Consider the following 14,419-nt stretch of genomic DNA (forward strand, 5'->3'; position numbering starts at 1 on the left):
GTCACCTCTTGCCTTTGAGCTGGTTTGGTGTTCAGGTTGGTTTGGATTCATGATTAGGGTGGTTTTTCAATGTTGGCTTCTCTTCGAAGATCGGCTTCGTCGTTGTCATCGGAGTAAAAAATAAAATAAAATCAAATCCAACAAACAGGCCATTTTAAGTAGAATTAAAAACCTCTCCTTGCGCAAGGACGCTAGGAAATTCATCCGAGGCTAGATTAAAAAACATGGAGATATAAATATGAGATACCTAAAATCATCAAACAGCATCATTCCTCTTGGGTTTTTTAACCAAGTTTTGCTTGCTTTGCCAACTCCTCGCCGGGCGCAGCTCTCCGACGGCGTGAGCCCGCGCCGGCTCCGCTGCTCCCGAGCGCGCGCGTTGGGTTCGTTTCCTATGGGTTGGATTTTTTTTTTAAATTTTTGTGGTTGCTGTGTTTCGCTTCGGTTTCGTCTATTTACTTTTATTTTCTTCTCCCCCACGCCCGAGGAGAAAGCACCACGAAGCAACGCCGGGCTGCGGCGCTGCCGAGGGTTGAGGTAAGATGGGGCCATGGCGGTCGCCTCGGTCTCAGATCCAGCGGCTGTAGGGGCCCGTCACCTTGGTGTAGGCGTAGGAGGACACAGTGATGGCGGAGTTGGTGGGGATGGCCACCGCCTGCCGCGTGGGCACCGAGTCCCTCCTCTCCTTGCTGGGCGCCTCGGTCGCCAACGCGCCGCCCCACTTGCGCTTCTTGGCAAAGGCTTTGGCGTCCGGCGGCAGCCCCAGACGCGCCGCCTCCTCCTGACGGGCCCGAGCCCGCTCCGCCAGCTGCTTCACCTTGGCCTCCCACAGCGCCAGGCCGTGGTTGGGCTGGTTCAAGTTCTTGTGTTGGTAGAAGACGAGGGAGATGCGGGTGGGGTGGCAGCGGTTGGGTTTCTTCAGCGGGGTGGTGGCGTGGAGCTCGCGGCGGGCGCATTCGATGAGGATGGGGCCGTGGGCGGGCGCCACGGCCACGCCGCCGATGTTCTCATCCAGGAAGTTGTGCTCACTGTCCGACCACTCCTCTTCCTCTTCTTCCTCCTCTTCCTCCTCCTCTTCCTCTTCCTCCTTCACCGCCTTCTCCGGCAGATCCTCCTCCAGGCCAAAGGGGTCCCACGTCTTCTCCTGGCAGGGCCCTGCCACCCCCTTCTCACCCACCGCTGCCTCCCACGGCTTCTCCGCCAGCCCCGGGCTGGGCGCCGGCGTCCTCCGCTCCTCCACCTTCACGGAGCCCCACGGCTCCTCGGGGAAGCTGGGGAGCCCTGGCAGAGCCGAGCTGAACCCCAGTGACCCCAGCAGGCCCGGGCTGCCCGTGCCCGCCAGCGCCGTCTCCCCCAGCTTGCAGGGGCTCCACGGTTTCGGCAGCAAGCCCGAGCCGTGAGCCGCCGCTGCCGGCTCTCCCGCCAGGACGTTGGACCACTGCTTCTCCGGCGGCGGCAAACGCACAGCGGCGTCGAAGGCGCTCAGCTTCTCCCGCCCGCCTGAGCCCGGCGCCGGCGCGCTCCCACGAGCCCTCGGCCGTGCTAGTCCTCTCAGGGGAAGCCGTGCCCCGGGGAGCCTTGAAGGGGCTCCAGCGCTGCTCCGGTGCTGTGCCGTGCGCAGGGACAGCCGGCAGCGTTAAGCCAGCGCCAGGCACGGCCGCAGGGCTGGGAAGGGGCTCAATGGCGGGTGGGGGGTCCGGAGGCTCCTGCTTGATGGGCCGGCTGCCGAAACAGTTCTGTGCAAACGTCGGTGCCTCCTCCGAGCCCGAGCTAGTCCTGTGCGCCCCGGCCGTTGCCGCCGCCGCTTTCTGCTGGCTGGCGTAGCGGTTGGCTCGCTCGTAGGTGCGCTGGTGATGGTTTTTGCTCCGCACGCCATGCGTCATAGGCTCAGGGAAATTGTTGTTCCCATAGGTGTGGTTGAGGTTCTCCTGCAGCACCGAGACGTCGGGCTTCTTCTCGTAGCCGTTGCTGACCCAGCTGCTCCCGCTCCTCTCGGGCGCCCCGTAATTGAGAAACTGCGAGGGGAACACGTGGTTGCTGGAAAAGCCGTAATACCCGAAGGAGGGAAGCGCGAACTTGGAGTGAAACCCGTTCACGGAAGGCAGATTGGGCTGTGCATAGTAGGAATGGTAAGAGTAAACACTGTTCATGCTGTACGGGTCGGAGGGCCGGCAGCTGCCCAGCACCGAGTAGCTCTCCACCACGGCGTTGCCGTTGTACTTGAAGGCGTTGTAATGGCTCTGGGGTTCCACCTTGATGGAAGGTTTCAGCGGCTGCGGGGGCATCCCGCCTTTCAACGCCATACCTGTGGGACAGCACACACAGCCCCCGTGACCTGCCGGCCGAGGGAGCCACCGGAGGGGAGCCAGGACCCCAAAACGGTCGGCCGGACTCAGAAATCCCACGGTGATGGGTTTGCCAGCCAACTGCAGAGGTTGGCATCACCTGCCATCACCTGGCGCACCGGCATCAATTTGCACCTTCATGAAAACCCAGGTGGCACAGAGGTGCCATCCAGCACCACAACACAGCAGCCCAAAAAAAGTCCCCAACCACATCCCCATCCCCTCGCGCGCTTTCCTGGCGGCTCGGGGTGGCAGGATCTCACCTCTGCCCCCGTTACCTGCATTTGGCTGGAGCGTGGGGAGCTCGAGCGCTTCCTGCTTGATCTTCTCTGGTGTCATCAGCTTCTCTTTCTGCAGCTTCTTCCTCTCGGCAGCAGCTCTCCTGGCTTCCAGCTGCCGCTGCCGGCAGGACTTGGCGGGCTCGGGCAGCTTGCGGACCTCGCGGGGGAAGGATGTGAGCACCTGGATGGCCCCGCTGCCCACCTTGGCGTTTTGGTTCTCCTCGCTGCCAAACTCATCTGTGCTGGACATCTTGTAGAGGGGGAGGACGTGCAGCTGCTCATCTTCGGGAATTTTCCCCACCACACGATTGTCTTCCTTCGTCAGCGTGCAGACCTGGCCAGAGCAGGTGCTGTCAGTGGGATGCTGATGGATGTGGCCTGTGCTGGACGAGCCAAACCTCCCACTTCTTCCCCACACTGACATGAAGCCACAGCAGCCTGGCATCCCCCCAGCCTGATTATTTGGAAAGCTCCCATGGGCTTTGGGTTGGACAAAAGTAGATGCTGGTCCCTGTTAGACCTGAGCAGCTCATTTGAGGTGTGCCCACAGCAAACACCTGGAGTCACGAGGGTGGAACAACTGGGGATGGAGCCCCTCAAAAAGGAGCACCCCAAATCAGGGGGAAACACCTCGAAAAGCCCTGCCAGGTGCCTGCTTACCACAGTGCAGCCGTTGTAGAGGTTGTGCTGGTCCTTGTGAGCGTGAGCACAGAAGTCCATGCACGCCGTCACCCCCGAGAACGGCCTCCCCTCCTTCAAGCCCAGTCGGCAGTCGATGGCTACATCCTCGTTGGTGACCTGCGGAAGGAGGAGCTGGTTACTCAAAATCCCCCAACGGCAGCACCCCACAGCCATTCCAGCTGTGTGTGCCAAGGGTGGGATGAGCAGGACCTGGTTTTGGTAGGCTTGCGGCGCCAGCCTCTTGTAAAGCGGAGCAACCTCGGTGGCCAAGTCCTGAAAGCTTCTCCGGAGCAGCTCTTCCTGTGGTAGGGAAAAGAGGAGGATGTCACCCAGGGAGGGGTTTTGGCAGCAGGGATGGAACTGGGGACAGAGCCCACAGACACCACACGGCAGCCAACCACAATATCCACCACGGCACAAAGCATGTGGTTTAAATTCCTCGTGAGGATTTGGCTGTTCAAGCTCCAGCCTCACTGTCCTCTGGGATTTCTACAGAGGCCCCATTCCTGCCACCTTTCCTTTCCTCATCTCTAGCCCATAAAAACCCCTCAAGGAATCCAATTTTCAGAGTCCTGACAGGAAAGGAGCTCCAAACCACCACCCCACCAGCGCTGCCCCCGCTGCACCTCCATCACCCACCTCTTTGGGGTTGTCTCCCACCAGCCTGAACTTGCGGGGAGTTTTGCTGCGGGCGTATTTGCAGCCGTTGAAGTACATGCTCCAGGAGCAGCCGAAGGAGAAGGAAGCACCGCAGGTGTTGGGGTCCTTGCCTTGGCACGCGCAGGTCCGGCTGGGGGGGGGACACGGCGCGGGAGCGTCAGCTGCCAGTGCCGCGCGGCGACGGCAGCTCTGGGAACGGGAGGGAGCCCCCATCCCCTTCCCGCATCCCCTTCCCACATCCCATTCCCACATCCCATTCCCACATCCCATTCCCGCATCCCATTCCTTCATCCCATTTCCACATCCCATTCCCGCAACCAATTCCTGCATCCCATTTCCGCATCCCATTCCCACAACCAATTCCTGCATCCCATTCCTGCATCCCATTCCCAGATCCTGTTCCTGCATCCCGTTCCCGCATCCTGTTCCCACAGCTCACTCCTGCAACACATCCCATTCCCATATCCTGTTCCCGTACCCCATATCCCGTACCCCATTCTCATACCCTGTTCCCGTACCCCATATCTCATACCCCATATCCCGTACCCCATTCCCCTACCCCATTCCCGTACCCCATTCCCATACCCCATTCCCACACCCCATATCCCGTACCCCATATCCCACACCCCATATCTCACACCCCATATCCCATACCCCATTCCCACACCCCATATCCCGTACCCCATATCCCACACCCCATATCTCACACCCCATATCCCATACCCCAACCCCATACCCCATTCCCATCCCATGTCCTCCCCAGCTGTGCTGCCGGTGGGACTCACTCGTCGTTGAGGCCGCAGCGGCGGCTGGTGGGGTTGCCGTACTTGGTGAGGGTGTCGGTGAGCTCCTGGTAGAGCGTGTCCCCCAGCGTGCGGGGGATGCCCTCCCAGGCCAGGATGAGGATGATGATGACGGCGTTCTGGCAGTGGTGGCCGGCGCGGTGCCGCACCAGGCACAGCAGCTTCTCCTCCTGGTTGTGTCTGCGGATCACCTGGAATGAGAGGGGCTGGGTCAGACTTCCCGGGATGGGGAATCCCACAAGTCCCGGGGTGCCCTGAGCCGTGCCAGGAAGGAGCTGCTGCATGGGGGAGAGACAGGAGGAAAAGGGGGCTACAGGAGAAGGATTTGGGATACAGGAGAAGGATTTGGGCTACAGGAGGATTTGGACTGTAGGAGAAGGATCTGGGCTTTGGCAGAAGGATCTGGGCTACAAGACGGTTTGGGCTGTAGGAGAAGGATCTGGGCTATGGCAGAAAGGTTTGGGCTACAGGAGAAGGGTTTGGGCTATGGCAGAAAGATTTGGGATACAGGAGAAGGATCTGGGCTATGGGAAAAGAGTTTGGGCTACGAGAGAAGGATTTGGGGTATGGGAGAAGGATCTGGGCTATGGCAGAAGGATCTGGGCTACGCCCTGCATGCCTTCCCCAGTGCCCTGCGGGGTGTGGGGGGCAGAGTTGGGCATGTTCCCATGGCTGCATTCACCCCGTGGATTTTGGCAGCTCTGGGGGAGCTGCTGGCACTGGACACGCCATTCCCTGGGTGCAGAGCCCCGAGGGGTTTCCCTGGGGATGGACGTGAGTGACGTTCCCTCAATTCCTCCTTGCCAGCCATAAATCCAGCATCCCTCCCCTGGCCATGGTGGAGCACATGGGAGTCCCAGCACAGGGACCTGCTGGTGGCCAGGCACGGAGGGGTCGAGCCTGGGGACGAGAGGCACTCACCCACTTGGCGATGGGGCAGCCCCGGGAGCTCTTGCCCTCCTTGCCCGTGTAGATGACCTTCTCGATGCGGATGGCCTTGCCCTTCTCACCATACCTGCCAGGGCATGGCCACACACAGTCACACTGGCCTTCATGAGCCCCTCAGGAGCCCCCAGCCACCCTCAGGAACCCAGAGTCACCCTCACAAATCCCCACTTCCCTCACAGGACCCTGCTCAGTCTCACAAGTTGCCGGTCACTCTCTCAAGTCCTCACTCCCCTGACAGGACCCCACTCACTCTCCCCACTCCCCTGACAGGACCCCAGCCCCACGGTGAGGGGCTCTTACCTCTCCTCCATGAGCTCCCTGATGGAGGCCACGGTGGGCCCCGAGCCCAGGTGGGTGTAATAGGGCCCCTCGTCCTTCTCCACGATTTGCTCTGCAGAGACAGGAGGGGAAGACAGAGATTTTGGGGTTTGCACCTTTGCCAGCTGCCCCAAAGGATTCCAAACACTCAAATCCCCTCAATCCGAGCTCTTCTGCACCAAAAATCAAGGGTTTGTTAACAGCAACTCCTCATTCCCTGCTCTGGAAGATTCTGCCAGCACTGAAACGCTGCTGGAGAACCCTCACCCATCAACACCCACCCCTTTTTGAGACCCAAAAACCATCTGAGGAGCCACAGCCCTTGGAAGCACCCTGGCAGTGACCAGGGAATCTGCTCTGACCACTGGGCTCTGCTGGGTGGGAGATGGAGACCCCAAACCCCCTCCTCATCCTTCTCCCACCCAGGGCTCCTGTCCAGAACCTCTCACAGACACTGGCCCAGCTGGATGCTGCCATCATGGGATGATTTTGGGGGCAGGAAGCTTTTCCTGCCTGCTTCAGGTGTTTGGGCTGTGGGAGAAGGATCTGGGCTGCAGGAGAAGGATCTGGGCTGCAGGAGAAGGATCTGGGCTATGGCAGAAGGATCTGGGCTGCAGGAGAAGGATCTGGGCTATGGCAGAAGGATCTGGGCTATGGCAGAAGGATCTGGGCTATGGGAGAAGGATCTGGGCTATGGCAGAAGGATCTGGGCTGCAGGAGAAGGATCTGGGCTGCAGGAGAAGGATCTGGGCTCTGGAAGGATCTTGGGGGCTGCAGGAGGAGGACCCTGGAGCTGCAGGAGAAGGACATTGGGACACAGCCCTGCACACAGCAAACCCCTGGGGGCTTTCAGGGCATGAAGGAGCCGGGGTGGGAAGCGATGGATGCCCCAAGCAGCCCCAGCACACAGGGATGCTCCAAAACCACCAGCTGGGATGTGCCCTGCACCACGGCCAGGGCTGGTCTGTGTTTGCATCCCTCTGCTCTCACCAGCCTGATTTTCATTCCCATCATGTCCAGCTGGCCGGGAGCCAGGCTGAGGAGAAAGCCGGGCTCAGCTGGGCTGCAGCTGTCCAGACAGGGATCAATATGGGAGGCTTGGAAAAAGCTCATTTTATCACAGCCTCCAACAGCTCCCGCGCCCAATAAAGCACCGAGCCCTCTCCTGCTGCATTTCTTTCTCCCTGAGAAAACAGAGAAGGGGAAGGGGGGAATCCCCCCTCTCCCAGCCCCTAAACAAATCTTTTCCTGGCAAACTCTGAGGCTGGGTTTGAGTGGCTTCAGGAAAGCTTTCCCTCCTCTCCATGGAGTCTGGGCTCATTCCTGCTGCCATTGACAAGCAGATAAATAAATAATCATAAGCCCCACTAATAAATTGCAGCCTGTGCTTAGCCCAGGGCATCCTCTGTGTGGATGCCCCCCAAATCCTCACCCTGCTGCTCCCAGGGGAGCACACAGGTCCAGTCTAAATATTGGGGAGGGAATATCCAGCTCCCCACGCTTGGATGGAAGTGGACTGGAAGGACTGGGTAGAAATTCTCCAGCATTCGCTGCAAAGTCTAACAAATGCCAATGCACACCAAAAATAACCACAAAAAAATCTCACAAATCCAAGAGTTTGGTGATTTTTCAATGCATCCCGATGGGACTGGTCAGTGAACAAGGCAGCGTCCTGGCAGCAAGTGATAAGCACAAGCATCAAACCAAAGTTTGGGTCACTCAAAGCAACCTGAACCAGCTAATTTGGCTGAAAACACCAGGAATAACCAGGTGAGAGGGAGTTTCGGTGGGTTTTGGCACTGGGACCACCATGGATTCAGGGCATTCAGCTGGTTAAGGTGAAATAGAAGGAAAACCCAACAGCCCTTTGGTTTTGCTGCTCATCCAACCCCCCCACGCCGGCACAGCCAGTGACACCAGTGCCACCCCCGTGGTGACACAGCCATTTCCATCCAACTGTAAAAACAAGAGAGGAGAAGAGAAACCAAAAGGCAGCTGCACAGCGCAGGGGTTTCACCACGTGAGGGCCTTACCTCCCCACAAAAACCAGGGCTTTGCTGATGCCATGGCTTCTGTTACCTACCCACCCGGCAAAGCCACCTCTGCCACCCTCCCCAGCAGCCCTGGCTCACCAACGCAGTCACAGGTGGGGAATTCAGCCTGTGCCCTCTTGGCAGGGGTGTCCAGGAGGCTTTTGGTCGGCGTGTCCAGGTATTTCAGCGGAGACTCCAAGAAGCCGCTCAGGGTCGGCGTCAGCGGCACCTCGTCCTTGGTGGGTGTTCTGTCGACGTCGTCCACGTCTGGGTTTTGGCTTTCCTCAGAGTAAAAACACGTGGTAGACACCACGGTGATAGCACCAGAAGACTCGATTTTGATCTGTTTGGGGGAGCGGGCAGTGAAGGGTGGCTCTGACAGCGGCCCCTTCCCTGGAGAGACGCTTTTGGGTCCGGCTTGGGGAGCGTTGCAGGGAGCCGGGCTGGCGGTGGTGGCCGTGGTGGTGGCCGTGGTGGTGGCCGTGGTGGGGGACCCTTGTGGAGCTGGTGCTGTCCCCCCCAGCAGCTCGGCAGCCCCGGGGGCGAGCGGGGCAGGCGTCTCGGGGGGCGGCAGGTTGAAATTCTCCCCAAATTCAGCTTCAAATTGTCGGATGAGCTCTTCCAACTTGTCATCCACCATGATGGGAGCCGAGCTGGCCAGCGAGGGGGCAGCCGGCGCTTCCTCCGAGCCAGTCGAGCCTGCCGGCGCCGAGTGAATTTGGGGGCCCCCCCCGGGGGCACCCCTTTCCTGAGAGTCGGAAGCCGGGGGGACGCCGTCCTGGGGGTTTGGTGGCGGGGGGCATGCGGCGGGCAGGGGTAGTGCAAGAGGCTGGTGCGGGAAGGCCGGCGGCGGCTCCGTTTGCATCTCTTCGGCGGGGGGTTCGGCGGGGGGTTCGGCGGGCGCCCGAAACCCCTCCAGGCTGATCTGCCAGAGGGGAGGGAAGAGCGGCTGTGAGTCCTTCTGCTTCGCCTTCTTGATCTGCACTTGCTTGCGGAGAGGTTTGGCCGGCGGGGGCTTTTCGGGCGGTGTTTTCTTCTTCTTCTCTTTGGGCTGCTTTTCGAGGGGCTTGGGGGGCGCGGCGGGGGCGCTGGGAGCCCACCAGCCGCTCGGCGGGTCCGGGGGTGCCGCCGCTGCTGCCAGGCTTTGCTCGAGGAAGAGGCTGCGCTTGTGGTGGAGATGCTGCTGCAGGACCAGCTGCGTCTTCTTGTGCAGGTCGGGCTCCGGCGGTGGCAAGCGGGGCCCACCCGGTGCTTCTTTGCTGGGTGCTCGCTCGGGGGGCTCTGTTTTGGGGGCTGTCACTTTGCCGGCCGTCGCTTCGGGTCTCTTGAAAGCCGCCTTGATGTAGTCGTCAGCATTACCCAGCAGCTGCTCCAGCTCTGCCATGGGGTCTCCAGCCCCCGCTGCGCCCTCGGCCTCCAGCCCCCACGTGGCCGCGAAGTTCCCCCGCGGAGGCGCCGCGCCGAAAAATGGCTCAGGTGCTGCTCCGGGCTCCGGCGGGTAACGGGGCTCGTCCCCTCGCTGCCACGCGGCCCCCGGCGGGCCGAGGGGGCCGGGGCCGAAGGGGACGGCGGGGGACGGCGGCGGCGGGGGCTGCCCATCGCCCGCGGGCTGGGGCAGGGCGGCCGAGAGCTGCGTGAGGGCTTCGATGGCTATGGCGGTCTGCAGGCTGATGTTCTTCTCCTTGGCGATGGTCAGCGCGCTCTGGGAAAAGGGGAGGCCGTCGGGCGGGCACGGCTCGGCAGCCTCAGGCACCGGCTGGGGGTCGATAGCACCTTCTGGGGGAGGAGGCGGGGGGATGGCGGCGGCGCGGGGCCGCGGTGACGCCAGCTCTTCTCCGAGAGCCGTCTTGATCTTCTGCTCCAGCCATTCCAGGTAGTCGGGGCACTCGGGGCCGTCGCAGTTGCAGTTGGGGGGCTTCACACCGTGCTTGGCCAAAGCCAGGGCGGCCTTGAGGGCGTGCAGGTCCTCTCCTCGTGGCACCCCGTCCGCCGTGCCCAGCCCGCCCCGGCTCATCTCCGAGTCGAACTTCTCGTAGAGCAGCGACGGCGACGCCGGCGGTGGGAGCCGGTAGGAGGAAACGGCCTCGGCCACCGCTGAGAAGGCCACCAGGTTGCGGACGTCTTCCAAGTGGGCTTTGCCAGTGGCGGGCGGCTGGCCCGGCGACCACCCGCTGGGCTCCATCAGCACGGTGCCCCCCGCCTCCAGCCGGCCCCCATTCACCAGGCTGAGCCCGTTGCCCTCCTTCAGCCGCCTTTCTTCCACATAATTAATTGGCCCTTCTTCCATTTGGCTTCTGCTGGGTCCATCAACCGCGTTGCCCACCGAACCTGTCTGTGAGGAGGGACAGAGAAGAGACATGAGCATCCTCATGTGCCCCAACCCTAAGTTTTCCCCTCTGTTTCCTTTAGTTCTCCTTTCCCCATCTCATTTTCTGACCGGAGGGATGAAGAGGCAGACGAGCCACGCGGGTTCTGCCCGGCTGGCTGAGTGAGGAGCAGCTCGGCTCAGCTCAGAGGGCGGCCACTTTCCACCGTGCCACCCACGTCCCCACCCCGCCACTCGCTTTCGAAATCACTCACAGGACCGCTCGGGATTTCCATCACCCGCCGAGGTCGGGACAGGCAGGGTGTCCCTGGCTGCGGTGGCACAGTTTGCCCGCGCTGAAGGCAGCAGCACGAGGAGGAGAGGGGGGTTTTGGAGCCGTGCCAGGAGCGAACATCCCGGCCGGGAGCAGCCGTCCTTCAGCCGGGGCCGCGGCACGGCAGGAAGCCGCCGAGTTGGCTACGCCGGTGCCAGGGGCTGTTTCACCTCAAATAACCCCGTGTCTGCATCAACACGGCCGGCCAGGGCTCCCGGGGCCGTGCCAGGCACACACCAAACCCACCCGGTGGCACCCGGGGAGCCCAACACCCTGGGTAAGACCCTCCAAGGGGTTCTGCCAGGGATGGAGGGGGTCGCTCTGCTCTCCGTGGTGCTGTCCCACCTCGGCACTGGGGATTTCGGTGCCGTTTGCTGATAAGCAAGGGGAGCTTCCGGCAAGCTAAAAATACAGCAGAGTTCACTGGAAAAACCATGCCAAAGCAAGCAGAGGCTGTGGGCAGAGCTTCCTGCCTCTGGATGGGGCCGCCAGCGGCCCGTGGGAAGGATCCGCCGCTCAGATTCGAGCCGAAATACAAAGTTAAATACAAAGTTAGTTAAATACAAAGTTAAATACAAGGTTAAATACAAAGTTAAATACAAAGTTACAGCTCCGAGTGTTCAAAGTGACCACGTGTGGCTGCTTTAACCGTTCAGGCACCACGGCTTCAGCACAGAGTCCTTCACCCTTCGCTGTGAGAGCGTGAGCAGAGCCACGCCGCAGAGATAAGAACGCTACGCTGGAGAGATAAGAACCCTGCTGACTCCGGCAAAACCTCGGAGGAACCACTCCCAGCACGACTCTATCCAAAAAACCCCTTTTCCCCAGCGGAGAAATCCCCCAGGGCGGCGCAGTGCCGGTACGGCATCACCCCGTGATGTTTTTCGAGGGGCTCCGGTGCCTTCGGGGCGATGGGACCGGTCCGGCAGGTCCGGGGAGAAAGCGCAGGCCGGGCAGGGTGGGGACAGCGCAGCACGCCTCCGCTCTCCTTTGCAAACCCAGCAGGGAACGGCCTCGCCCGTCCTTCCTCCGCCCTCCTCCTCCTCCTCCTGCCCAGCCAAAGGGGATTTTCCCAAGCGCCGGGGAGATAAGCCCCCTCTCGAGGGCTGCGGAGCCGCCAGGGTCGCCAGCCCAGGGAAATGATGGCAAACCTGCTCTGCCCCGGGTGGGGAGCGGCCCCAAGGGTTTGCCCGGGGAAAGGGCAGGGGAAGCCCCAAAAATCAGCCGCAGGGCCAGGGAGGCACCTTGGGCTGCTCCAGCCCATAACTGGGTTATGGAACCGGGCTGGGAATGTAGGAAAACAGTTCATCGTGTGAACTGAAGGGAGGAGCAAACATCCCCTGCTGCTCCTAAAGGGTTAACCCGAAAGCCACAACCCTCCTAAATCAGTGGAGGAATAAAACTTCACACCCATACACACATATATACATATATATATATAAAAACAATTTTTTCCTGGCTGTCCCATCCAGCTCCTTTTGTTCCAGCCCTGCTGCCTGGGAGATGTTAGGACCCCTCAGGTTCCCCCCACAAATCGATCCCCCCTCCCCATCCCGACACACTCCGGCTGCAATCCCCCCTCACTGCCGTGGGCACCAATTCCTCTGCCCTCGCATTATTTTCCTCGGAAAAAGTTTTCCCAGAGCTCCCGAACCTCCTTCCATTCACCCCGAGAAAGGATACAAGCTGGGGAGGGGAGGAAATTAATTAAAATAAAGAGAAAACCAAGCGATATGGTTGGGGTTAAGCACATCCCCTTCTGCATCCTACAAAAGGGGAAAAAATCCCCGTGAGCACAACAACTTTTTTTTTTTTAACCCGTTTTTCATCCCATTTTAAATCCCCCCCCCAGTTTAAATGCCTTGAACAGAAAGGATGAAAGGGGAAAAAAAAAATTCAGCCACACAGAGGCTGAGCCCGGCTTGGAGCGGTTCCAGGCCGGGCAGCGCTCCCTGGGAACAGCCCGGAGCGCTCGGAGCGCCGCGCGGGCTCGGGGCCGCCTCCGGCCGGGCGGCACTTACGGGTGCGGGGCGGGAGGAGAAGCGGCGGCAGCGGCCGGGGCAGGAGAGAGCGAGCGGGGCCCGCGGGAGCACCGGGAGCCCCGGCCCTCCCCGCCCCCTGCCAGAGCAGCTGCGGGAGCCATTAGCGCCCGCGCCGCGCGCACGTACGGACCGGCCGGCGGCGGCCAGACGGACGGACGGACGGACGGATGGACGGAGAGATGGACGGAGGGAGGGAGGAAGGGAGGGACGGATGGAGGGATGGAGGGAGGGAGGGATGGACGGAGAGAGAGACGAAGGTATGGACGGAGAGAGGGAGGGAGGGAGGGATTGATGGATGGAAGGATGGACGGAGGGACAGGCAGATAGATGGATGGACGGATGGAGGGATGGATGGATGGACAGAGGGATGAATGGACGGATGAACAGATGGAGGGACAAACAGGGATGGATGGATGGATGGATGGATGGATGGATGGATGGATGGATGGATGGATGGATGGATGGATGAAGGGATGGACGGACGGACGGTGCCAAAGAGGTCAGGAGCTGCACAGAACAGAGCACACACACAGCCTGGGATCATCCCATGCAAAAACCACACAATTGGAATAAAAGTGGAGAATTTGAGGGCCAGAGAAAGCTCGGTGGCAATGCTGAGCCCTTCCCGGGGACACTGGGGTGGCTCTGGGGACACCGGGGTGGCTCTGGGGGCAGCGTGTGCCAGGGCTGCAGCGAGGGCACGGCCGGGAGCCGTGGAGGTCAGTGGGAGCTGCTGCCAGCCGGCAGCACGGGCCGGCCAAGAGGGAGCTTTGGCTGGCGGCCCCGCTGCGGTGGAGCCCGGCCAGCCCCGGCACTCGGATTGTGGTTTCCTCCTCTGGCACCCACCCCGGGGATCCTCCTCCCTTGGGACGGTGGCTTTGGGGCACTGCCGGGGGAAGCCCTGAGCGCCGCAGACCCTACAATGACAGCCCAAGGGCTGTGCCAGGGACGGGAATGCTGCAGGGATCACAGCACGCGCTGGGAGCACCACCGGACCCCCAGAGATGGGAAAGCCCTTCCCCATCCCAACCCCTCCACAGCCCCCAGCTGCGGGGAGGAGGGGAGAGGCACAGGAAGGGACAGAGGAAGCAGAAGAGGGAAGTGGAAGGGGAATACGGGGAAGGAGATGAGAGGAAGGAGATGAAGGGGAAGGAGAAGCGGGAGGCAGGCCGCAGAGGAGCAGATGACCTAAATTCAACTCGCCGCCCCTGAAAAGGGGAATTCAGGGAAACGTGGGAAGGCCGAGGGCTGAGTGAGAGCAGTGAGAGCCCCCGGGTCCCCCGGTCCCCCCTGGCGGCCGGGTACCCGCCCTGGTCCCGCCCCTCGCCCGCCCTGTTTCCAGAGCTGTTTCCGCGGCCCGGGCTGACCCCGCGCCGGGGCTGAGCCGCTCACTCCTGTCCTCATTTAGCCCGGAGAAAAGCCGGAGTAACCCAGGGAGCTGAGCTGATCTCCCCTGCAGGAACCCGGCTCTGCTCTACTCCAGTCCCAGGAGCACTCCTGGGGACCCCCATGGGCACGAGCCCTTCCACCCCAGCAACCACTGCACCCCCTCTTCCTCCTCCTTTGGGGTATGACGAGCTGGAGTGTGATAGAGTCCCACTCCCCATCCCACCAGCACCGGGGGCTTCCCAGGGAGGTGGAGGATTTGTGTCCACCTCCAACCTCCTCC

General features: G+C 61.4%; 1 protein-coding gene across 1 annotated transcript in view; it reads right to left on the minus strand.

Annotated features, from left to right (window-relative positions):
• TET3 (tet methylcytosine dioxygenase 3) overlaps positions 1–14,419 on the minus strand; it is a 25,192-nt gene continuing 10,773 nt past the window's right edge. Inside the window, 10 exon segments of the mRNA XM_030964148.1 lie at positions 1–1,493; positions 1,495–2,305; positions 2,624–2,960; positions 3,287–3,424; positions 3,518–3,607; positions 3,947–4,097; positions 4,753–4,961; positions 5,692–5,785; positions 6,019–6,109; positions 8,169–10,401. Coding sequence (XP_030820008.1) covers positions 569–1,493; positions 1,495–2,305; positions 2,624–2,960; positions 3,287–3,424; positions 3,518–3,607; positions 3,947–4,097; positions 4,753–4,961; positions 5,692–5,785; positions 6,019–6,109; positions 8,169–10,401 — 5,079 coding nt within the window. The 3' untranslated portion in view covers positions 1–568.

Source organism: Camarhynchus parvulus, chromosome 22 (genome assembly GCF_901933205.1).
Source record: "Camarhynchus parvulus chromosome 22, STF_HiC, whole genome shotgun sequence".
Taxonomy (NCBI): domain Eukaryota; kingdom Metazoa; phylum Chordata; class Aves; order Passeriformes; family Thraupidae; genus Camarhynchus; species Camarhynchus parvulus.